Source organism: Typopeltis vanoorti, chromosome 11 (assembly GCF_054136105.1).
Source record: "Typopeltis vanoorti isolate ZY-2024b chromosome 11, IOZ_Tvanoo_1.0, whole genome shotgun sequence".
NCBI lineage: Eukaryota > Metazoa > Arthropoda > Arachnida > Uropygi > Thelyphonidae > Typopeltis > Typopeltis vanoorti.
In genome coordinates, this window is record NC_143559.1 from 120,599,921 (window position 1) to 120,627,587 (window position 27,667).

The 27,667-nt window shown below is 35.8% G+C and overlaps 1 protein-coding gene across 1 annotated transcript in view; it reads right to left on the bottom strand.

Moving 5' to 3' along the window:
* Set8 (SET domain containing 8) overlaps positions 1-27,667 on the bottom strand; it is a 100,494-nt gene that overhangs the window by 42,377 nt on the left and 30,450 nt on the right. The window contains exons 3-4 of the mRNA XM_090400052.1: positions 21,400-21,550; positions 12,081-12,162 (exon numbers count right to left, since the gene is read on the bottom strand). Coding sequence (XP_090256178.1) covers positions 12,081-12,162; positions 21,400-21,550 — 233 coding nt within the window. The remainder of the gene's footprint in view (positions 1-12,080; positions 12,163-21,399; positions 21,551-27,667) is intronic.

A 27,667-nucleotide genomic window follows, 5' to 3' on the forward strand; every position in this document is an offset into this window, starting at 1 on the left:
TACATTTAGGTTGTAAATCAGAAGGTGTACATAGAACGACAACCAGATGTAAAATCTGGTGCAAGGTAGAAAGTGCTATCTTCACCACTGTTCATCAATAATGGATGAACAATAAAGGTGAGGAGGAAATGGACCAGATATATACCATTGCATGACAAATTTATATTATTAACTTTCTATCAACAATTTTCCTCCAAATTAGTCTTTTATTCATCAAGACTCCAGACTATATATTTTGGTCTATGTTATTTTGTATATTTTGACTACGTTATTGTTGATAGTGATGTTTTCTCCCTGGTGCAGGTCACCAGAGGATTTGAAATTGGAAGTGATCACTATTTAGTCTTGAGCAGGATAAAACTGAATTTCATATTGGAAAGAATAACATGTAAGAAAGTTTTAAAGCAAATAAAAGTTGAGCAGCTCTCAGATGTCAACTGTACACTAAAATACACAAAGATTATTGAAGAAAAAATGAAAGAGTTTGAGAACAGGAATCAAACCTTGAAGATTCAGTGGCAAACTCTGAAGAAAACATTGATTGATTCTGCCAGAGAGGCATGTGGTGAGGTTGTCTGCAAGGATAAAAAAATCAGAACTCCCTGGTGAACACAGGAAGTTAAAGAGGCAGTGAAGGAAAAGAAGAAAGCATATCAAAGGTTCCTGTCAAATAAGTTAGCTTGTGCTCTTAGAGAATACAGAGACAAATGCAAGAATGCTAAACACTGTGTAAAACTAGCTAAACAAAAGTCAAGGGAGGACTTTGGCAAGAACATAGAAAATAAATATCAAGAAGGTGGCAAAATATTCTGGAGGTTGTTGAAGAAGCTTAGGAATTGAGGAAAGGAGTTATCTCTAACTCCCGATAAAGATGACATGAAAACGGGAGAAAAAGATAACCTTGAAGTATGGAGTAATTACTTTGAAAAACTGATAAATGAAACAAGCAGTGATGACAGCACAGTGGTAAAAAACACTGACAAGGCATGCAGTCAGGAATACATATCCATACTTGAAGTAGAAATAGCCACCAAAGGCTTGAAATGAGGAAAGGCAGCAGGAGTAGATGAAGTATGAAGTATTATACCACCATACTTCAGAAATGCTGAAGTATGGTGATATAAGAGTCTTACAGTGGCTGCACTGCATAGTTCAGAAAGCCTGGACAGAGGGATGAATTCCTGATGATTGGAGTAGAACTCTAATAGTACCCATATATAAAAAGGAAAATAAAACTGAATGTTAGAATTACAGAGGTATTTCCCTACTCACGGGCAAGATTTATGGCAGTATACTTGAGAAACGGTTGAGAAGAATTGTGGAAGAAAAGCTTGGTGAAGAACAAGCTGGATTCAGGCCAAATAGAGGCTGTCAGGATCAGATCTTCACTTTACGACAAATAGTTGAGAAAGCATGGGAATATAACAGAGATCTGTATTTAAGTTTTGTCGATTTGGAAAAGGCATATGACAAGGTGCCAACAGAGAACCTATTCAATATGCTACAGTTATATGGTGTCAATGGGGCATTATATCAAGCAATACTTAGTCTCTATTTGAGTTGTAAGTCAGTAGTTAGAATTGAAGGAAGTACAGGAAGATGGTTTAATGTTAAATTTGGTGTGAGACAAGGATCTACATTATCCCTTCTGTTATTCATTATCTATATGGATCACATTATGAAGGAAAGTGGTATTAAACATGATATCAAAATTGGAGATGTTAATGTCAGCTCTTTGCTTTATGCGGATGATGTTATACTTCTAAATAAATCCGCTACAAGTCTGCAAGATTCTTTGACTAAATCGAATAGCTGTTGTAATAGATATGGTATGAAGGTCAGCAATAAAAAGACAAAGAGAATGAAAATAGGCAGAATCATTGAAAATGTCAACTGTGTTGTGAATGGAGAACCTGTGGAACAAGTAAAACATTTCAGCTACTTAGGCACGATTTTTACTGAAGATGGTAAATTAAATATAAAAAAGACAACAGAATCAGCAAAGCTGGTATGGTAGGAAGTCAATTTAATAAATTCATATGGAATAGAATAGAAATTAGTCGGAACACTAAATTAGCTGTATACAAGACAGTGTTCAAATAAGTTTTAACTTATGGATCTCAGAGCTGGGTCAGAAGTAAAACACTTGACCAAAGACTAGAAACCGCAGATATGAGAGTCCTGAGAAAGATAGAGAGGCGTGAACAGATGGCATCAATGCCAATATCATATTAAAAACGAGGATATTAGGAAAGAACTTGACATTGTCAACATCCAGGAATGCGTTTGCAGAGCTAATCTCAGGCGGTATGGTCACTTAAACAGAATGGGCGAAGAAAGATAAGCAAAACAAGTGTTCTCTGCCAAGTTGGCAGCAAAACGACTCAGAGGAAGACCAAGATGTAGGTGGATTGATACAGTACAAAGTGCCTTAGATGATAGAAATACAAGATCTGATAATGTTGGAGTCTTGACAAGTAACAGACTGATTTTGAGGAAAATTGTAGATAGGAAGTTAGTAAGGTGGTAAATTTTTCATGAAATACTATCATATCCTGTACACCCCTTGAGGGTACATGGCAGGAATTTGATGATGACGTATTCATTATAGTATTAATGCTCACTAATTCCACTCCCCTCTCCTTCCGACACAGAATGGCTTGTCTATCTAAGACATGTTAGATTATATTCATATGGAATTGAATAAACATCACCAAGAGAGAGAGAAAAGATTATAAATTTTGATTATAGGAAAATCTGTGGATATCAGGTGAAATGCAAGATTCTGCCTATCTATATAGGTTTAGAAATGTCAAATATATGGGATTGGAATCCTGTATTCTATTCTGGTATCCTTGAGTGTAAGAGTCTGTTATCTATTGAATATTACAAAGGTTGCAGCATCTAATTTTCAATCTATTTCTGTTGTTGCTGTTGTTGTTAATTGAATGCTGTGTTACTGGATGATGTCTGTAAACAATCATTAACTTGCTCTTTTGATAAGTATTCACGCAGAATCAAGCAAACATGTAATTTATTATATCCAAGTAAAAATATTATATCCAAGCACCCTGAGGGGTGCTTAAGGGTCAAAGCTGTATAACTGAGAGGAGACCTCCACATAGCCTTTAAAGGAATGCGGAGAACCGACCAGGGCTTCTGACCTAATGTCCAATCCTCACCTTCTCGTGGTGCACCCTGTTGGGTATCTACTTGGATACTGAACGGACGAGGATGGGCTGGCAATTTGGGATTTAGCCGACCAAATTGTATTCTTATTGGTTAAACCAAAATATAGAATGATGACAAAATTTCATGCCGGCTGGGGCGTCGCCCGGTTAAACAAGGCCCCCGTTGTTTTCGCCAGGGAACCAGGGCGAACAGCGAAAAGTCAGCTACTGGAACAAATCTGAAAATAAACCCCAACTCACAAGTAACAGACTGATTTGGAGGAAAATTGTAGATAGGAAATTAATAATGATGTAATTTTTTTCATGCAGTACTATCATATCCTGTACACCCCTTGAGGGTACATGGCAGGAATTTGATGATGATGATGAAGTAAAAATATACTGTTGAAACTTATTGGCAAGAGTGAATATGAGCTAATTTCCAGACTATGGGATAAATACAGTGGAATGGGGGAGGGAAGAGAGAATAGAACTGGAGTTAGCTTTGAAGCACAAACCTTCAGTCCAATTTGGAGAAATCCCATCAGAACCAAGAGACTTTTCAGCATCAAATTTGGACAAGATTCTTTTGATCTCTTTCTTCTGGTATTTAAAAAAAAAGAAAAAGAAAAAGACATTGTATGTTGCTTGTTTGGGATGGTAAGAGTACATTTACTGAGATTGTTTATGCAAGAATTTGAAGATTAAAAACACAGTAGCGTGGATTGGGTTTTGTTTAGTTAATGATGCAATGAAAACAACTATGAGAGTAAGACCATGGAATAAGAGAGAAATTAGTCGGAACACCAGTTTTAACTTATAGATCTGAGAGCTGGGTCAGAAGTAAAACACTTGACCAAAGACTAGAAACCGCAGGTATGACATTCCTGAGAAAGATTAGAGGCGTGAACAGATGGCATCAATGGCAATATCATGTTAAAAACTAGGATATTAGGAAAGAACTTGACATTGTCAACATCCAAGAATGCGTTAGCAGAGCTAATCTCAGGTGGTATGGTCATTTAAATAGAATGGGCGAGGAAAGATTGGCAAAACAGGTGTTCTCCGCCACTGCCAGGTTCGCAGGGAAACGACCCAGAGGAAGACCAGGATATAGGTGGAATGATATGGTACAAAGTGCCTTAGACAATAGAAATATAAGATCTGATAGTGTTGGAGTCTTGACAAGTAACAGACTGATTTGGAGGAAAATTGTAGATAGGAAGTTAGTAATCATGTAAATTTTTCATGTAGTACTATCATATCCTGTACACCCCTTGAGGGTACATGTCAGGAATTTGAAGATGATGATAATGATATTTTGGACTTCTAGGTCATTTTTAATTACATCAATTCACCATATTTTGGTTTTCTTCTAGGTCTTTTTTTTAGCCATCCTTGCATCAAACAACTGTTTTCTTAATCTTTCCTTAACCATGCTATTTAAGTTGTTGGAAGTTTTTCCACTTGTTTATACTATAAATTAAAGATACCAAGAAATTATATACTTGGTTTAATCCTTTATCCAAGTATAAGCAAACACAGTTTGTGCCTGAAATATTTTCACGACCGGGACAACTTGTATATAGAAGCTGATGACTTCACATCACTTGCCTTAGTATCCCATAATGCAAAGCACATATCCTTATGGGTATGCTATGCATTATGAGAAAGGTCACTACCCAGACCAGTTTCGACCTTTACTGAGATCTCGTCAGTAGGAGCCAGACCCAGTGGTGATACTAAGGTTGATGTAATGCCGAAGTCATAATTTATTCCACTAACTCCCCATCGTTACAGGTTTGCTTATTCTGTTGTCTATTTACATATTTTATTTGCCATTTTCAACTAAGAAGTTGAGCCTAAATAGTTGAACTTCATTTAGAATGCAGCTGATATTTTCCATGTTCCTGTCTAGTTTCATAGTTTTTGTCTTTTTATTGTTGATTTTCATGCCAAATTTGTTACAGAATTTATTCAATTTAGTTAAATTTAGTTAAAACTTGCACTGTATTTATTTAAGAATAGTTGTTTATGCATCATCTGCATAAACAGCTGGGATTAAAATCTCCAATTCTGATATCAGCTTTAATGCCACTTTCCTTCATCTGTATGATGAATCACATTATGATTCATCATACAGATGATGAATCATAATGTGATTCATCATCTGTATGATGAACAACAACAACAATGGTGATGATGTGCACCTTTGTCTTATGCCAAATTTCACAAACCAGCTTCGTGCACCTTCTCCAATTCTAACTGCCAACTTAATTATTTACTATGTATTGCACTGTATCTTGTTTACATCATAACTGTAGCATTTTGAACAGATTTTCTCTTGCCACCTTGTTATAAACTTTTCTCAGATCTACAAAATGAATACACATTCTAATTATATTCTTCCCAAGATTTCAGAATTGTCTGGAAGTGAAAATCTGATTCTGATAATCACTATTTGGCATGAGCTTGTTCTTACACATGGACACTATGAGAGCTTTACTCCAATCATCCAGAATCTGATCCTCTAATCAGGTTCTGAAGTACAGCCACTGTAAAACTTTTATACTTCCATATTTGAGCATTTCTGGTTGAATGCCATCTATTCCAGCTGCAATTCAGTTGAAGAGTCAATCCCTCAACCATTGGTTCTCTACTCAATCCCCAAAACCATTCCCTTTCTCCCACTGATAAAACACATTTAAATAATAATCACTTAGCACTCTCACCAACACGTCTATGTCATGATCTCACAGCATGCATTCAACAATTGCATCAACTTCGTGAAAGAAGTATAAAAAAAAACCCATCCTAAAATACATCGCCCAAAAACTACACATTAAATTCCTTAAAAATTGTCTCGAGAACAACAGCACCCTAAAATTCGCAGTAGTATGCGACAAGACAATTCCTGAAAATAAAATAATTTATCGTGCATCCAGAGCACTCATAAAACAGGCCCCAAACAAGAAATTAAAAAAAAAAAAAAAAGACATTTATACGTTCACCAAACAAAAAAAAAAACAGACTAAAAACATTATTAAGCCCAAATGAATGGGCACTTTTTTCAAAAAATGTCCAATCATACATCAACAACTGCACATAATTAATTAAAACTCACCACACAAAAAAATGGAATGCCCTAACAGACCCCCATAACAACAAATGTGCAGCTTCCAACCTTTCGGATAACACCACCATATAACCTACGCCAAACAATTCAATTACAGTGGTACCTCGGTTGTTGAACATAATTCGCTCCTAATTGCTGTTCGGAAACCAATTTGTTTGAAAACTGACACCATTTTCCATAAGAATTAATGTAAAATGAATTAATCCGTTCCCGAACCCCAGATAATTGCTTACATCATAATCTTCATCAAATTCCTGACATGTACCCTAATCATGTACCTTCAAGGGATGTACAGGATATGATAGTATTTCATGAAAAATTTACCTCCTTACTAACTTCCTATCTACAATTTTCCTCAAAATCAGTCTGTTACTTGTCAAGACTCCAACATTATCAGATCTTATATTTCTATCATCTAAGGCACTTTGTACTGTATCAATCCACCTACATCTTGGTCTTCCTCTGAGTCGTTTTGCTGCCAACCTGGCAGAGAACACTTGTTTTGCTAATCTTTCCTCTCCCATTCTATTAAAGTGACCATACCACCTGAGATTAGCTCTGCTAACGCATTCCTGGATGTTGACAATGTCAAGTTCTTTCCTAATATCCTCGTTTTTAATATGATATTGCCATTGATGCCGTCTGTTCACGCCTCTAATCTTTCTCAGGACTCTCATACCTGCGGTTTCTAGTCTTTGGTCAAGTGCTTTACTTCTGACCCAGCTCTCAGATCCATAAGTAAAAACTTGTTTGAACACCGTCTGGTATACAGCTAATTTAGTGTTCCGACTAATTTCTCTCTTATTCCATATGAATTTATTCAATTGACTTCCTGCCATACCAGCTTTGCTGATTCTGTTGTCTATTTCTATATTTAATTTACCATCTTCAGTAAAAATCGTGCCTAAGTAGCTGAAACGTTTCACTTGTTCCACAGGTTCTCCATTCACAACACAGTTGACATTTTCAATGATTCTGCCTATTTTCATTCTCTTTGTCTTTTTATTGCTGACCTTCATACCATATCTATTACAACAGCTATTCGATTTAGTCAAAGAATCTTGCAGACTTGTAGCGGATTTATTTAGAAGTATAACATCATCCGCATAAAGCAAAGAGCTGACATTAACATCTCCAATTTTGATATCATGTTTAATACCACTTTCCTTCATAATGTGATCCATATAGATAATGAATAACAGAAGGGATAATGTAGATCCTTGTCTCACACCAGATTTAACATTAAACCATCTTCCTGTACTTCCTTCAATTCTAACTACTGACTTACAACTCAAATAGAGACTAAGTATTGCTTGATATAATGCCCCATTGACACCATATAACTGTAGCATATTGAATAGGTTCTCTGTTGGCACCTTGTCATATGCCTTTTCCAAATCGACAAAACTTAAATACAGATCTCTGTTATATTCCCATGCTTTCTCAACTATTTGTCGTAAAGTGAAGATCTGATCCTGACAGCCTCTATTTGGCCTGAATCCAGCTTGTTCTTCACCAAGCTTTTCTTCCACAATTCTTCTCAACCGTTTCTCAAGTATACTGCCATAAATCTTGCCCTTGAGTAGGGAAATACCTCTGTAATGCTCACATTCAGTTTTATTTTCCTTTTTATATATGGGTACTATTAGAGTTCTACTCCAATCATCAGGAATTCATCCCTCTGTCCAGGCTTTCTGAACTATGCAGTGCAGCCACTGTAAGACTTTTATACCACTATACTTCAGCATTTCTGGTCGAATATCATCTACTCCTGCCGCCTTTCCACATTTCAAGCCTTTGATGGCTTTTTCTACTTCAAGTATGGGTATGTATTCCTGACTGTATGTCTGTTGAGTGTTTTTTACCACTGTGCTATCACTGCTTGTTTCATTAACTTAAACCTTAATAACAGTACTTCATGCATAAAATTTATACAAAAACAATGAAAATGCATAAAATCTTACACAAAAAGAATAAACACAATAAATAGATAAATATAGATGAAAATTTAACTTCACTTTACTTGTACGAAGGAGAGTTGATAGCATAAATGGAAGGTGGTGAGTCCCTTTCCATAAAGACATCAAGTAACTGTCCTTCTGGGTTTTTTTCTCTTTCTCGTTTCTGTCTCTTGGCACCACTCAACTCTGCTTGAGACACAATGGGCCTCTGTCTCATTAAAAACCTGTCCAATATTTGTTTTTGCCTATGTTTTAAAATGTTTCTGAAGTGCGATATGGCACTGCCATTGAAAAGGTTTATGATTTGGTTTGCTACAGCTTTGTCAGGGTGATATCTTTCCACATCACCCCATTTTGCTGATCAAAGAACTAGGAACATTCTCCCTTCCTTCCTCTGTCTCTGAAGACATTTCCTCCACCACCGTCTTTTGCTGCTCCTTCTGAAGGTGTTCCAGTTCTTCTGTGGTGAGCTCATTCCTGTGGTCCTCCACATCAGCATTGTCAACTTCCAAGCCCATGCTTTTGCCCAGAGACACAATATCATCAACAGCAGCAACATACTCAGCCTCAACGCCCCCAATGTTGCTGTCCTACACAGTCTGGACACAGTTTCCTCCAGGCCGAGTTCATGGTCCTGTAAGTCACTTGCACCCATGCATTGTCAAGGATACTTAAGTAATGGAGGATGTGGAAGTGATTTTTCCAGAAATCTCTGAGTGTTAATTCTGTGTCAAAGGTGACTTCAAAATACCTTTGAAACAGTGCTTTGGTGTAGAGTTTCTTAAAGTTCGATATGAAATGCTGGTCCATGGGCTGAATTTGGTGTAGAGTTTCTGTCAGGGGACAGAAACTTCACTGTGATAAAATCAAACTCCTCCATCAATTCGTCCTCCAACATGGAGGGTGAGCAGGAGCAGTGTCCATCACAAGAAGGCATTTTATTGGCAAATTTTTTTCTTGAAGGTATTTTGTCACACTTGGGGCAAAGACTTTATGGATCCACTAAATAAAAATTGTCTGGTGTCCCAAGCATTACTATTAGCCCTCCACATAATAGATAATTTACTTTTCATCACGTTATTTTTCTTAAACACCCTCAGATTCTCAGAGTGGTACACAAGCAATGGCTTGACCTTGAAGTCCCCATTTGCGTTTCCACATAGGCAAAAGAGTCAGCCTGTCCTTCATTGTCCTAGCAATGCTTTTCCCTCCTTAGTGATGTAGGTCCTCCTTGGAAATTTTTTCCAAAATAGGCCAGTTTCATCAGTTGAACGCTTGTTGGGGGAAAAAATCCTCAGCCTTTACATAGTTACTAAATTCTTCTACATATTTCTGAGCAGCTTCTTGGTTCGAACTTGCAGCCTCCCCATGCCTAACCACACTGTTTGCCACTTCTACTTTTAAATTTCTTGAACCACCCTCTACTAGCTTTGAACGCATCAGTATCACCACTCATACCAAGGTTGTTCTTAGTATTTCCATAAGTGAGGCTCCAACTAATGACTTCAATAAATATTGAAACCGGTCTGGGTAGTAACTTTTTCCAATTATACATGACAATATACATTCTGAAAGGAAGTGTGCTTGTATCATACTAAGACAATTTCGTGAAAAGTCATCGGCCTCTATATATAAGCTTGGTCATGAAATTATGTTTGCTCACACTTGGATAAAAAGAGGAATATAATTTATTGTTCAGTAATATAATTTACTCTCTAATGAAGGGTCTGGGTAGTAACTTTTCCCCGTTATACATGACAATATACATTATGAAAGGAAGTGTGCTTGCATACTAAGACAATTTCATGAAAAGTCATTGGCCTCTATATACAGGGTGTTCGGGATAAATTTGACAGTTTCGTAAGGAAAAAGAAAATCTTCTTTGTATCTATTAAATTTAATGAATTGACAAAAAACATTACAGGCAGAGTTAATTACAATACTATCAACAAGATTTACTCAAAATAACCACCATTAGCATCGATCACAGCTTCAATCCTGCTTCGGAACCTCGAACAAGCTGATGCTACAGTCTCCCTGGGAAGGGCCGCAAAAACTGTTTTAATTTTATCCATTAACTGGGCTTTTGTATTACTGGAAGTGCGATTGGTGTCTTTTTCAACTGCGCCCCATACAAAATAATCCATGGGGTTAAGGTCTGGGGAGTTTGGAGGCCAAACATTTGGACTGGTGAAGTCGTAGAAATTTTCAGACAACCATTTTTGACTTTTCCCAGAGGTGTGGCAAGGGGCCGAATCCTGCTGCCATACATACGGCCTACCATTGGCTACCCTTGTTATCCAGGGCTTGACTACAGTGTTTAGCAACTCCACGTAGCCATCTGAAGTCAACCTGAGGCCCTCTTGGAAAAAATGCGGAGGCATCACATTGCCTTCAGAGGATACACATCCGAAAACCATCACAGTTTGGGGAAATTTAGTCTGCATTACACGAGGAATGTCCTTTGTACTGTATGCAAGCCATCTGTTATTCTGCGTGTTGTGTTTTTGATCCTGGCAAAAGTTTTTCTCATCGGAAAAGAACCAGATTGTTTGTGGTTGCGCAGGATGTTTCACTTTGCTTACAAAGTTTCTTCGCGTTTATCAAACGTTTTTCACGGGCCTTTTCTGTAAGCAGCTGACCTTTGCGGCACTTGTATGAGTAGTAGCGGAGGTCTTCATTGAGTGCAAGCTTCATAGTAGAGGCTGCAACATTCATTTCACGTGACAAAGCCCGAATTCCAATGCCAGGGTTCTTCAACACCTGTTCCTGCAGATTTGCAAGGAATTCTGCTGTACGAACGCAATCAGATCATCTGCTAGGGATCTTTCTTCTTGCTACATCCTCGTAGTCACCATTGCAAGTCTCTAGTTCATGCCTGATTGTTTTTACTGTATTCAGGGAGCATTGGGCAGCAGTCGAAATATCCTTATTTTGATGGCCGGCACGAATCATCATGATACAAGTTATTCTCTTCCATGATTCAGGTGGGTTCCAGCTATCCATCCTTTCTGACATCTTGTATATGAATGAAGAAGGGTCCAACCTTTTAAATGAAGAGAAGTGTGTGTTAATACATGTAACTTACGGAAAAATATAATTAATTATAAATATGTCAAATTTATCCCGAACACCCTGTATATGATTGGTCACAAAATTATGTTTGCTCACACTTGGATAAAGGATAAAAAGAGCAATATAATTTACTCTCTAATGAAGAGGAAAAAAAAAACTTACAACAGAATATTACATCCAGAACAATGGCTTTCCTGAAAAGATTTTATAATGGGAAGAGAGAACATGAATTCTCACTGATCTCAGAAAATATCACTGCCACCACAGCATATTGAGTCACAGAAATGATTTGGTCAAAACAGTGACAAAACTAGACCTACATTCCAATACTATCTCACTGCAAGATTCCCCAAAATTTCAGAAGTCAAATCCCAAGATATGTATTTGTTGGCCAAGTAGCTAGCATACACCCTACACCAATAAGAAAGCTATTTTATATACAAACAAAATTTGCACGTGAAATAGTTGGCATAGTCTGCTTCTGTGCTGTGTGGTATATTTGTTGAAAGTTCTATGTTTTCATTTTTGCCAAATTCAAGCAGAAGAGCTTCTCAAAGGAATTCAGATATAATTGTATAATCTCTTTTATGTGTGTGTGTGTGTGTGTGTGTGTGTGTGTGTGTGTGTATATCCAGTAAATTAATATATACCATGCACAACACTATATGTTAATGTAAATTTAAAATTTATGACATTTTAATAATAAATAATGCTGAAATGACAATAAAATAAACATACCAAAATGGACTTTGTTGTCCTTCTAGCACTCCGTCTCACGGGAAAATAATCTGTTAACGGTCTATATTTAAATTCTGGCTTTCTAAATGAAATAAAGTGCATTTGTTCAGTTTTACAAATACAACAGCTGTTCATTATTATTTTATATTGCAGGCAATTATTAATACCAAATAGTTTGCAAAAAAATCTCAAAATCTGATTCTTTCCTAAATGGCACTTGTACACCAGTCTCTTGCTAAAGTCATCATTGCAACAGTTACATGGTAGGCTTCTATCATCACAAATTACTCTTAATCTGGAAAAACCATTAGGCTCAATAACATGTCACAGCCAAGAAACTTTGCATCTTATAGGAAGGTTAATTCTATCTGCCTTGTCTGCTATGAGTATAAATTGCATGTGTTTTGGCTGGTTTGCCTTTTATGCAGAATGAAAAACAATAGGTTCTAGGAAGAAAAATCCTACCACTTCCATATGAGACTGGCTAACTCTCACCTTCACTTGAAAAGCCCTGAGAAAGGTTCTTCTCATCCTAGATGGAATTTGAACCCAGGTCCTTCCAATCATTGTTATCACTGACACCAACTAAATTTCATTACTGTCAACTCACAAAACAGCTTTCTGCTTTATTATTATTATTATATTATTAATATTATAATTAATAATAATAATAATTATATTATTAATTAATTATAATAATAAATTATTAAATTAATTAATTAATTATAATAATAAAGAGGAGGTTGCTGAAGAGTCAAAACTAGATAACTGACAGGAAGTGGCACATAGCCTTTTAAGGAATGTAGAGGACTGACCAGGGCTTCTGACTCAATCTAATTCTGATGTTCTCATGGTGTACTCTGCTAGCAGGTTTTTACATTAATGCTGAAAATTTTGGTTTCAGCCAACCAAAGTGTATCGTGCTTAAACCCAAAACAAAATGATGGAATATCTTGCAATTACAACTCAGAGGATAATTGCAGTGTTGAAACAAAGATTGACATGTAAGGAAAAGGAAGTAATTTTGCCTCTTTACAAGGCCAGTGATATGGCTGAACTTGAAACTACTGTGCACAGATTTGGTCAAATGGATTTGTAGGAGACAAAGAAGCTGTGGAAAGGGTGCGAACAAGACACAAAAATTAAATAGGATTATGGAATGTAGATTATGAGGGCAGATTAAGAGTATGCTAACTGCAGACCCTAGTAAACATGAAAAAGAGTGGTGATAGAGGTTTATAAACTTCTGAATGGGTATTACAGGATATTGTGTAATGAAATTTTTCATTACATGGAAAGTAGAGAGAAAACATGGAGGCAGGAGGAGATCCAGAGCAGTGAGTGAGTAAAACAGTTTGCCTACTGAAGTGGTTGGTGCATCTAGTGTGAATGAGTTTTAGAGTAGGTATGACAATTAGTGTGGGTGATATATAGCCTCCCTCGATAAGTCCTAGACTTTCTGAAGGTCTCGGAGAATAATAATAATAACAATATCATGCTTGCTGGGACACTGACAAATTAAAACAGGTTTCCCTCAAAACAAAAACAGACATTGTTGTTTACATCAGGAAACCACAGAGAAAGAACAGTAAAAAAAAGTCATCATCATCAAATTCCTGCCATGTACCCTCAAGGGGTATAACAGGATATGATAGTACTACATGAAAAATTTACATCATTACTAACTTCCTATCTACAATTTTCCTCCAAATCAGTGTTACTTGTCAAGACTCCAACATTATCAGATCTTATATCTTTATCATCTAAGGCACTTTGTACTGTATCAATCCACCTATATCTTGGTCTTCCTCTGGGTCCTTTTTTGCTGCCAACCTTGGAGAGAACACTTGTTTTGCTAATCTTTCCTCGCCCATTCTGTTTAAGTGACCATACCACCTGAGATTAGCTCTGCTAATGCATTTCTGAATGCTGACAATGTCAAGTTCTTTCCTAATATCCTCGTTTTTAATATGATATTGCCATTGATGCCACCTGTTCACGCACATAATTTTTCTCAGGACTTTCATATCTGCGGTCTGTAGTATTTGGTCAAGTGTTTTACTTCTGACCAAGCTCTCAGATCCATTAGTTAAAACTGGTTTGAACACTGTCTTGTATACACTAATTTAGTGTTCCGACTAATTTCTCTCTTATTCCATATGAATTTATTCAATTGACATCCTACCATACCAGCTTTGTTGATTCTGTTGTCTATTTCCATATTTAATTTACCATCTTCACTAAATATCATGCCTAAATAGCTGAAATGTTTTACTTGTTCCACAGGTTCTCCGTTCACAACGCAGTTGATAATTTCAATAATTCTGCTTATTTTCATTGTCTTTGTCTTTTTATTGCTGACCTTCATACCATATCTATTACAACAGTTATTCAATTTAGTCAGGGAATCTTACAGACTTGTAGCGGATTTATTTAAAAGTATAACATCGTCCACATGAAGCAAAGAGCTGAAATTAACATCTCCAATTTTGATATCATGTTTAATACCACTTTCCTTCATAATATGATCTATATAGATAATGAATAACAGATGGGATAATGTACATCTTTGTCTCACATCTCACACAAGATTTAACATTAAACCATCTTTCTATACTTCGTTCAATTCTAACTGCTGACTGACAACTTAAATAAAGACTGAGTAATGCTTGATATAATGCCCCATCGACACCATATAACTGTAATGTATTGAATAGCTTATATCTTGGCACCTTGTCATGTGCCTTTTCCAGATCAACAAAACTTAAATACAGATCTTTGTTATATTCCCATGATTTCTCAACTATTTCACGTAAAGTGAAGATCTGATCCTGACAGTCTCTATTTGGCCTGAATCTAGCTTGTTCTTCACCAAGCTTTTCTACCACAATTCTTCTCAACTGTTTCTCAAGTATACTTGCATAAATCTTACCAGGAACACCCAATAGGAAAATACCTCTATAATTCTCACATTGTTTTATTTCCCTTTTTATGTATGGGTACCATGAGAGCTCTACTCCAATCATTGGGAATTCGTCCCTGTCTCCAGGCTTCTGAACTATGCAGTGCAGCCACTAAGACTTTTATACCACCATACTTCAGAATTTCTGGTCGAATATCATCTACTCCTGTTGCCTTTCCACATTTCAAGCCTTTGATGGGTTTTTCTACTTCAAGTATATATATGTACTCCTGACTGTATGCCCGTTGAGTGTTTTTTTTACCACCATGCTATCACTGCTTGTTTCATTTAGCAGTTTTTCAAAGTAATTACTCCATACTTTAAGGATACCTTTTTTTCCTCCTGTTTTCATGTCGCCTTTATCATCTCTAACTCCTTTTATAGCCATCTTTCCTCCATTTCTAAGCTTCTTCAACAATCTCCAGAATATTTTGCCAACTTCTTGATATTTATTTTCTATGTTCTTGCCAAAGTCCTCCCATGACTTTCATTTAGCCAGTTTTACAAAGTGTTTAGCTTTCTTACATCTGTGTCTGTATTCTCTAAGACCACAAGCTGACTTATTTGCCAGGAACTTTTGATATGCTTTCTTCTTTTCCTTCACTGGCTCTTTAACATCCTGTGTCCACCATGGAGTTCTGATTTTTCTATCCTTGCAAACAACCTCACCACATGCCTCTCTGGCTGAATCAATCCACGTTTTCTTCAAGGCTTGCCACTGAATCTCCAAGGTTTGGGTCCTGTTCTCAAACTCTTTAATTTTTCTTCAATAATCTTTGTGTATTTTAGTCTGCAGTTCACATCTGGGAGCTGCTCAACTTTTAATCGCTTTAAAACTTTCTTACATGTTATTCTTTTCAATATGAAATTCAATTTCATTCTGCTCAAGACTAAACAGTGATCAGTTCCAATTTCAAAACCTCTGTACACTCTGGTGTCCTGCACCAGGGAGAAAACATCACTATCAACAATAACATAGTCAATGAGACACTTCTTATTCCTTGTCTCTTTTCTCCATGTGAATTTGTGCACATTTTTATGTTGGAACATGGTGTTAGTAATAACCAGTCCATGTCCTGAGCAGAAATCCAACAGGTATTTGCCATTATTATTAGCTTTGCTCTTTTCTCCAAATTTTCCCAAAATATTTTTGTATATCTGACAATCATTTCCTACTCTGCTATTTAGATCCCCAACAAGGACCAACTTTTCCTTTTTCATTGTGTCAGTTGCTTTCTCTAAAGACTCAAAAAATTCCTCCACTTCTACCTTAGTAGAACCTTCTGTGGGACCATAGGCACAAATAAGTCTCATTGCCCAGTTCCCCATTCTCATATTTGTCCACATCACTCTACTTGAGACTGACTGCCATTCAAGAAGATTAGCCTTGTATTTTGTGTTGAATACTATGGCTACTCCTTCTTTTCCTTGATTGTCATTGCCTGAATATAACATTTTGTATTTATTGCTCAGAAAGATCTCACCAGTTTTTGTCTTTTTTGTTTCAGTCACCCCTATTATGTCGATCTGGTACTTATCTAATTCCTCAGCTAGCTCCATTTCTTTGCCATTCAGGCTTCTTATGTTGATAGTACTGATCTTTAACTCTGGTGATATTGAGTTGTGGTGTGCTTTCAGATTAAAAGTCTGATACTATAATAAACTTCACAATCTTCTAAATCACCACCATCGAAAGAATTCAAGAATAGTATCAATGTAAGAGACTATTAATTGAAAGGAAGTGGAACAGATGAAACTAAAGAAGCAGTAGGTCAACATAATTAGTGTTATGACAAAGAACACAAAAAACATATGAGATTCTTTTAAATAAAAAAATATAAGATGCTTTACTATTATTAAAAGATCTTAAGAGAATCAAGTACTCATCAAGAAAGGCCACACATCACTCACATCATTTGTCATACCTTTTTTAATTCATTCAAACTACAGGTACTCCCAACCTCTAAAGAGAAGCCATTCCTGTGATGCACTGCAAGAAAGAGGTGAGAGAGAAAAATCTCTCTCACCTCTTTCTTGACTGCATTCATTCTCAACTTGCATGGATGCCATCTCATTCTTTCCCCTAACATAAAAATTCCATCTACTGATATCTTGTATGGCCCTTTCAGAAGTCTGTTAGTCTATCATATTACCTATTGTACTCACTGCTAGTATCTGCAGTACACAAATTCTCAATCTCTCATCCCTCTTCACTGTTATACTTTCAAATAGGAGGGGTTTAGGATGCCTACAGTATGTTTGGCTGTCCTTCAGGTCATCACCATACAAAACATAAGAAGAAAGAGACAAAGAAACTGGAGACCAAACGTGGTCTCGATCTTCCAAGTTACTAGGAAAGATATGTCTTTGCAGCAACAATTTCAGAGTTAACCTATTTGTAGAAACAAATAGGTTAACTCTGGATGAATTGTAATAGTTTCCTTAAGAATAGTTTCCAGAGAATCAACAAATGAGCAGAATAATTAAAAAACATGTTGTCTTTACTTAAAGAAACCATGGAAAACAAACAATCGTATCTGTTAAGCACATCAGATTTTTTTAATCTAAATACCATTTTCATATCTTGGTCTGCAACAGTGACTGGAATAATCATGCTATTTTGCTTATTAAGTGTTCTCCAAAATCTTTTTACCAGTATACTTTAAATCTGTTCACTTTTGGAAACTACCCAGATAATTATCTAAATCTAGTACATTCACTCATGTTTTTAACAGAAGAAATAAACATCTAAGGATAATAATTAACTTATTTAATTATTATTAGCTGATATTTTGTTTTAGTCACAAGGTCAACACAGACTAAATTCAAAATGATAGGGCATAGCGAGGTATGATCATTTCACTGAGTCTCATGATGACAATCACCAGATTTTTCATAGACTGTGGCAGCTGTATATCTTCATGTCAGTAAAATATTGTAAAACTATGGGTAGATTCTAAAAACAGTCTCTCAGATTTACATTTATACAACAGAGTTCACCTCCCTCAACACACACACACACACACACACACACACACACACACACACACACACACACTGGATTCAATGGCACAGTCTGTGATTCCAGAGCAGGTGTAGAATATTTTCAAGTATTTTCTAGGTTCATTCAGTGAAATATTGGCTGTTCTTTCAGTTTGATCAAAATATTTCAATTTGCAGGAGTAAGGAATATACATGATGAAGAGGATCTTTTGAAGAATAGATAAGGGTAGCTAATTTTTGGTAGGGCTTGAAAGAGATTTGAATATTATATCTTCTAAGAACGTGAAATTTTTTTAGACACCTTAGATGCAAGGGATGGCAAATGAATTTGTAATCAGAGTTAGGAGGAAGTAGTTTTGTGATTTTGTATAGGGGAAGTCATCACCTAAAAAAATGCCATGAATGTGACTGATTTTAATGGAAGTAATATGTCCAAAGAGATGGCATCTAGTTCTGTTTGCTAAAGTTTTTATAATCACCTTACTATTGGGAAAGATGGTTACCTCTGCACTGAAGCCAATCACATCCATGCTATTTTTTAGAGCTTCTCCTCTACAAAATCAACTAAACTACTTTCTTTTCTCAAACTTAACTCTCCCAAAACACCATCATTAACAGAAAATTCCTGCCATGTACCCTCAAGGGGTGTATAGGATGTTATGAGTGTACTACATGAAAGATATTATTACTAATTTCTCATCAACAATTTTCCTCCAAATTAATCTGCTGTCAAACTCCAATATTATCAGATCTTATATTTCTCTCTTCTAAGGCATTTTTATTAATGTATCCCGAAACACCGAGATCACAAAAAGTTCATCTCTTATATCTGGAGCACCTCAGAAAAAAACTCCATGCTCTCAAAACATAAGATTCAAAAATCCTTCAAGCTTTAACAAAAATTAGCCAACCTTATCCATTATTCTCCAAAAGATCTTCATCACCTAGATCACCCTGGTGTGGCTGTAGTATTCCTTGCTCTGAAAAATGAAATATTCTGGTCACAATGAAAGAGCAAAAAATGTTTGATTAGATAAAAATATTGAAAAATATGTCCAATGTCTACACTAGAGCTATTCTGGAGTTTTCAAATCAGCAAATGATGCAGACAACTGGTGAAAAACCACTATTATACAGATATAAATATAAATCTGAGACTATTTTTAGAATCTGTCACTGCTCTACATTAACCTGAATAAATACACCTCACTTTACCAAAAATAAGGAAAATGGTCATCATGAGCCATCAGTGGAATGATTACTATTCCATCACCATGCCTACAGAAAGTGTTAATTATGACTCTAGAGTAATGCCATTTTGAATTCCATCTGTGTTTGTCCTCCTGTTCAGTATCAATGTCTTTTGGATGGAGAGACCTTAGTTCAAATCCTGTTTAGGATGCAAAGAACCTTCATAATGACTTTTCAACTGAAGATGAGTTAGCTATAAGGAGGTGACAGGCTTTTCATTCTATGAAAACAGGCAAACCAGTCAGAAATTGGCCTTGTTTTGGAAAACACAATTTACAGACATCTTACATGGGTTTCAAAGCCTTAGCTGCTTCAGATGTAAATCCAAACAACCAAACCAAGCCCTCTTTGTTGGCATCTCATATCATTCTGCCTATGAAAATGTCTTGGTGACTAACAAAATATTGACTAATAATAACTAAATTTTAAAAAAATTACTATTTGTAGACATTTTCTTTCAATAAACCAATACAAGTGACATTCAGCATACAAATATATAACATATTCAAATATCCATAACGTAATATATGCATTTTCATTTTCTGTAAAAAGTGTTTTTATTAGGAATAAACATAACCAGCAGCTCATCTTTTAGTCTTTAATATTAAATAAACTCGACTGTTTGTAGTGCAATTTAGAAATTTGATCAAATATATAGCAGAGTGTTGTTACAGACCTAGTAACAAAGAAATGCATAATCAAAAAAGGATGATGGGGTGCGAAACAAGCAATCATAATGGGGGGGGGGGGCTATAATTATCCAAACATTGATTGGGGAGCAGTGAAATCTCATAAGAAGAATGAAACTGAATTTAATGAGCTGCTGCGAGATACCTTCCTCAAGCAGCATGTGACAGAAGGAACCCATATTAGATTTGATTCAGTGTCAGAGGGGATTTCACATGACAGTAAAAGAGATGGTGACAGTGATAATGCAGTACTTACTTCGGAAGTTTATGAATGTTCCATTCAGAAAAGGGTACATGCTGAACTACAAAGCAGGAAATTATGACCAACTGAGGAACATGCTGGATTCTGCACTATGGTATTGATTGTTGGATGGAAATTGTTGGATATTAAGCAAGAAATTCATAAGAAAAGGATGATGTGGAAGGAATATAATGCAAAGATAGGCAGAATAATCAGGAATGCAGTGATATTCAGTATTCGCAGATTGATTTGATAGGCTGAATCTGGAGCACCTCACATATTGGGTATGTGAAAATGGTTATCATTTCAGTATTAGTAAATGCACTTTGCTGTGATTAGATATTTAATGCCATATTACATTGGAGAGATTATGCTAGAAGAAACTGATCAGGCTAAAGATCTTGGACTTTTAATAGATAGGTAGTTGAAGTTCAAGGGCATATAGCAAAGACTGTAAACAACTCAGAGGGTAATTGCAATGCTGAAATGAACTTTGACATGTAAAGATAAGAAAGTTTTTTTTAGCATTACAATTGCTGAAATGAACTTCCTTATTGTTACATGTCATTGCTGAATATTCATTTTGCCTCTTTACAAGGCTTTGATAAGACCTCACTTGGACTACTGTGCACAAGTCTGGTCTCCATGGTGATTCTGATACAGTGGAGAGAGAGAGAGTGCAAACAAGTGTGTTAAAAATTATCAGGATTGAGGAATACTGATTATGAAGACAAATTGAGAATTTGTAGACTGCAGACACTAGCAAACAGGAGTGATATGATTGATACTTACAATCTTCTGAAAGGGTCATCATACAAGATTTCAGCAGATGGAATTTTTTCAATTTATGGAGGGTGAGAAAATAATGAGAGGGCATCCTTGGAAGTTGAGAATGAATGCTGTCAAGAAGATGAGAGCTAGTATTTTCTCTCATAGAGAAAAATCTAGGAGGGATTGGAATGGATTGCAATTGGATGTGTGTGTGTGTGTGTGCAAGTAGTGTGAAAAAAATTCAAGAACAAGTATTACAGCTGGTGCAGGTAGTATGCGGCCTCACTTGATGATTCGTTGAATCCCTAGAGATCTCTCTTAATAATAATTAGGCAAAGAAAAATATTTTATATCAAGAAAAACACTTGAATCATTTTACAAAAACAGAAATAACTTTTATACTTGGCTTTAGTCTTTTCCATTTGATTTTCTTTTGTCTGATTAGTTGCCACTTCAATCTTATGCCTTTCTACTTTTCCAGCATTTGTCACTTGTCCGCTCTTTGAAGAACGAAAACCAACACACTGAGCTGGTAATGGATCCTTCTCATTAACTAGTTAAAGAGACATGAAGTAAGATCACTGATTACATTTTTTAATATTTCTCTTCACTTAAAATATTTTAGTAAAGGAAAATAATTATATAAATAAAATTCATACCATCAGAATGTGATATATTTCTTTGCAGAATATCAATTTCAGATAAATTTCTAAAATTTCAGCCTCTGAACCATTAGTTATGAATGATCATTTTAGCTTCATCTAATTAAACAAGCTAATAAATAACTTGATCCTCATATAATACATATATATATATAGTAATCAGGTTATTAATTTATGCTGTTACCATTAATTATCTAATGTATACATCACAGAATTGAGATGTTTAGTTTTAATGATAAGGCAAGGTATTATTTGTGTATGTTCACTGGCTGATTTGCTTGTCAGGCAGGAATAATTCCCTACCTTTCCTGAGTTTTCAGGATAACAAACATCCAAGTTCAGTAACTTGTCTTTAGTTGAAACACCAATAAAATGTACCTTGTGATTGATCTGGACTAGCCTTCCACAACAAGTGAAAATCATTAAGTACTTTGGTAGTCAACAAACAACATATAAGGACCTTAACTTTTGTTAGAAAATTTGAAGAAGCTACCAAAATGTTACATCCTCCAGAATACCCAATGTAGCGAAACCATCGTTTTGTTACATTGGGGGACTATGTTACAAATCCATGGTCCTCATTCATCAAAAATCTCAAGCATGCAGATCTCAGATATGATGCACATTATATTTTTAAGATTAACAATATTTCTTGAATATGATGTTATCATGCGAAACTATTTCAACTATAGATTCCACTGCAGTTAGCTTCGTAGTAAATATCTTTGTCATCTTATTTACTGTAATTCTTCCAAAGATACATGCTAAAAGATATGAAACTGAGAAGAAAAGCCAAACGGCTATTTTTTTCTGGCGAAGTTGATAAATTAAGGGGATAAAAATCCCTTATTGTTTTTCAGCCAGTATGCAAAACTCTAAGACGATCTAAGCATTTCATGCCGACGAACTATCGGCGAATCCAAGCGTAAGTGACCACTTGGTAGTCCACACCAATCTTAGAGTTTTGCATACTGGCTGAAAAACAATAAGGGATTTTTATCCTCTTAATTTATCAACTTCGCCAGAAAAAAAATAGCTTTTCTTCTTAATTATAATATGTTATAATACAATATAGTGGCACACCTTTCTGGCATTCGTATAGCGAAGGTATGCAAGTTCTTTTCACTAAAAACTTTGATATCAGGTCTAGCTACTCACTGATGAGACCTCAAAAAAGGTTGAAACCGGTCTGGGTAGTGACCTCTCCTCATAATGTAAACCAGTATTACATCTCCTAGGCTGTGTGTTTTTACATTATGAGAAAATATCAAGAATAGTGAGAGAGCTTGCTCCACCTGTGCATCGAGTTGCCTTGGTGTGGACTACCAAGTGGTCACTTATGCTTGGATTCGCCGTTAGTTCATCGGCATGAAACACTTAGATCGTAGTTTTTGATCTTAGAGTTTTGCATACTGGCTGAAAAACAATAAGGGATTTTTATCCCCTTAATTTAGATATGAAACTGGTCAAAATTTTGCAGCTAATAAAGCATTTTTATATATAGTACTAATGTGGTGTACATACTGGAAAAATACATGAATTATATTCAAACCAGCAATGGCTGGAAGACTATCAACAGTAAGAAAAGCATATTTATTGATTCAAGTCCATCAAGCCTGATTTTGCAATGTTGATATTTATAAGTATTTATTTTTTAATTAACTAGGGTGCTCCATCTCCTTAATATTTCATGTGAAGACCTCTTGTCTATTCCTTCTTATATTTCCTTCTGTTAAAATAGTTCTATAGTTCTTAATCTCCACATTTTACCTCAATCTGAACTGGTGTTTATATGAATTAATTCAAACCTTCCGTGCTCACTGCACATCCCTAACTCAATATGTTCTATACCAAAGTCATGTGATTGTAAATGCATGAAGAAAGCATCTTGCAACTGATAAGACTACCATGGTCTTATGAATTTTGGGAACAAAATTGTGATCTTGTACCGTACTAATCTTCATGGCAAAACTAGCTATACTAGTACATGCATACCCTGGTCATATGACACTTTAGGTAGGTAAGTTTTGGACCACCGTCATATGAAGAATTTCACTGTATAGTAAATCACTGCTCTCCCCCCCCACACACACACACTTGTAGATGCACATAATGATTTAAAAATGTTTTCTAAGTAATGACATAACTAAAATTTATTTGTCAGATATGCAAACAAAAAATTAAATAATTTTTGCAAATGAAAAAGTTATTCTGAATAGCTTGGCTTAAGAAAACATGGCAACCAGTTTGATCATCAATTTACACATTAAAAGTTTTTCCATTTCGGCAATAAGATACATTTATGAATAACTGCAGAATGTAGCAAAGTGAAAAGTGCCAAAACTTACCTTGCACTACTTTTGTTAGAGTTGTTAAAAACAAAGAACTTTATCTTTGTTTTTTAACAACTCTAACAATGGTAGTGCAAGATAAGTTCAGCAGTCTCTCAGTGTTCGATACATCATCATCACTAAATTTAATAATCTCAGTATCTACATAATAGGTGTATATGTCTTCTTCTGGAAGCAAAACAGCACCCTTACTTTAAATTTTATCCTCCATTATTCTGGACCACTACTGTATGAAGAATTTTGTTATATAGCTATACAACATCACAAGCAAATAGTTTACAAACGCAGTGCATCTGTTGATTTACGTCAATGATATGTGACTAAAACCATCATATAAATGGCAATGGTCATAACTGAAAAGCGAATGAGAAGTTTGTATGAGAAGATCATCATAAGGTGGGGTGTTACTGTACTAGGAAATGGGAATACTGTAAATTTTAAATATAATTTTTAACACCTTCCATTAAAATACTTTGAAAATGGTGAAAGATACTATTTAAATAAGGTGATTATTTAACTTATTATTCTTCACAAAAAACTACAAAATCCAATTCATTTATAATTATCCTAAAAAATCCTTCTGAGATTTAATTTTTTGAAGATTTCTCATGTTCTAGTGGAAGTGCATAAATTTCACATCTAACAAGCATCTTAAAATCCAGCATCATAAACCTAAGTGTCTTAACCCCCCATCTGGCCATGACGTCCTTCTAAATCTTAATACAATTTTGTAACACCAGCTGAATAACATGGATAAGAAGTGCAATTTGTTCTCACTATTTCATCCACCTCGGTCAATAGGGAGGTTAAACTTTAAACCTTAAGCATTTCTACATTCTGAAGGCTCACTGCAGAAAGCCTATGCTAGCCACACTTATGCATAACATTACTTTTAAATCAGTTGGTTTAAAAGCAACTATATGTGCTTTCATTAAGGAACAATTTAAAGAATGGATAATTTCTCACTGAAAATAATAAATTTAGCAAATAGGCACCTATAGGATAGGAAGTATAGCGTGATGACAGATTTGGGATAAGCATACTATTAACAAGGATATTTGTCTACAAAAAATATTAGAGAGAATTTTATTATTATTGTTTTGAGTCTATAGGTCTTGTATGATCCACTATAGAAACGCATCTGATACATAAGCACTTATTTTAGGTTCTTGATGCATTTCTCTACTTATAAATCCTGTTCCATTAATACAAATCTTTGGCAATGGACTATGCTATGCACTGTTGCATAAGTTGTTGTTATTATTATTATGCGACACCTCCAGGGAGTCCAAAGACTCATCGAGGGACAGTGCGCCAACAGCATCGAACAACTGATTCCCTTCCAACTACTAACCACGCTCAAAAACTTGCTTAACTTTTTGCATGAGCTATTAGTAGTAGAGGCTCTACCAACCTTTGCTGGCTTGCAGAGAAGAACTGTTATATCTGTTTTATGCTGTCTAATGTGAACTTGATAAACTATGAAAGATCATTCCATGTTCACAAGTTTATGAAGTTTTCATTAGATAGCATAAAACAGTTCTGCAAGTACTCATTTTTTCTTTTGTGCATAACATCTCCTATGCATTCCTTTTAGACTTTAGATGGAGAGTGTCCTTCCCCTCTCCTTTCTTCTTCTCTCTCTCTCTCTCTCTCTAATTTAAGAATGACCACATGAGCACATGTGCTCATGACCACAAATTCTGTAGATACCTCATGTTTTCTGTACTGGAGACAAGATTTTTGGCACAGAGGACCACAGACATCTTTTATCAATCACATACATGATAGATCACAAAAACAATGCTATGTGCATGTGGATAAGTGATTAGGATGAAAGAAGGAATCTGATGATGTGTTTCTTGAAGAGACTTTTAAGGAATTCAGAAAATCAAACTGGTCTTCATATGGCAAGCCCTGTTAGTAGACACACACCCAGATACTGAATAAACAAGTATGGACTGAGAATTTAGAACTTAGCCAAGCAAACTGTATTCTGTATTGGCTTAAACGAAATCAAACTTATAGTTAGATTACACAGCATGATGAAATTTTATACCAGCAGCAGTTTTACCTGATTAAACAAGAGTTCTCTCACCTCTCCTGTTCTTGTCAGGGAATCAGGGAAACAAACAATGAAAAGTCAGCTACTCTGAAGCCCAGCATCATCAAAATTCAAGTAGGCACCATCAAAGTAAGAAGTATCAATGGAAAAGAAGTTGAACTGGCAGAAGAACTAGAAAAGTACCATGTCGACATAATTGATGTTATTGAGACAAAAGACAAAAACAGATGACATTCTGATAAATAAGATGTTATATTCAGGCAATAGTGATCAAGGAAAGAAAGGAGTCATATAGCATTCAACATTAAGTAAAGATCAACTTAGTGACTAACAAGGAGTTTCAAGTAGTGATTAAGTATTTGAAAATGGTGAACTGGACAATGAAATTGATTAGGCAATGAAACTTATTATTATTATCCAGGCCTCCATGGAGTCAAAAGACTCATCGTGGGGAAGTCATTTTTAGGAAACACAAAATTTATCATACCTCTCCTTGACCATTCCTGCTCTAACCATTCTCTAAGGCAATGCATTCCACGGTTCAACCATCCTCCAGGCAAAGAAACCACTCCTCACCCTCTTGCTCAAAGCCTCCTTTCGTAACTTCCAGGGATGGCCCCTTATCATCACTCCTACCCGTTGTTCAACCAAGCGAAAGAACTCCCCAATGTCTACCCTGTAACAGCTTCTCAACAGAATAAAAGTCTCAATCATATCACCTCTTCTTCTTCTATCCACCAAACTCTGCAGTCCACATTCTCTCAGTCGATCCTCATAACTCGTATTGTACAGCCCTGAAACCATCTTTGTTATCTGCCTCTGTACCCTTTCCACAGTTAATTTATCCCCTTCAAATTCTGGGGACCAAATTTGAGAACAATAGTCTAAGTGTGGTCTGATCAGGGTCTTATACAATGGAATGATAACTCTTATCTCTGCAGGTCAGCATCCTTCTCACTATTGCAGCAATCCTCTGGGTTACCTTTACCACCTTTGCAATATGCTCCATGAATTTCAATTTTCTATCAATCATCACCCCCAGCTCTCTTGTCATCCCTACTTCCTCCAGTATAGCTCCTCCAATCGATGGTTTCCAAATTTCAAGACTTTACATTTTAATGCATTAGACTGACACCCTCATTCATTTGCCCATCCATCTAGTTTATTCAAATCCTCTAGCAGGGCTGCCACATCTGCACTATTATTAATAACCCTTCCTAGCATCACATAATCTGCAAACAACTGAATATCACTTGCAATCCATTGACAATGTCACTGATATAAAGGTTGAACAATAGAGGTCCCAGTACTGAGCCCTGTGGAACACCACTAGTGGGGCAATATCTGCCTCCTTGATATTGCCCCACTATACAGAACTCTCTGATACTTATCAGCCAGCCAATACTGAATCCAGTTGACTAACATGACATCTAAACCCATGTGCTGCAACTTAAATATCAGCTTATCATGTGGCACCCTGTAAAACGGCTTTGCAAAATCTAAAAAAATGGCAGTATATACCTTTTTCTCATCAACTGCTCTTGTCACTTTATTATAAAAGGCAATCATATTACTAAAGCAAGAGCGCCCCT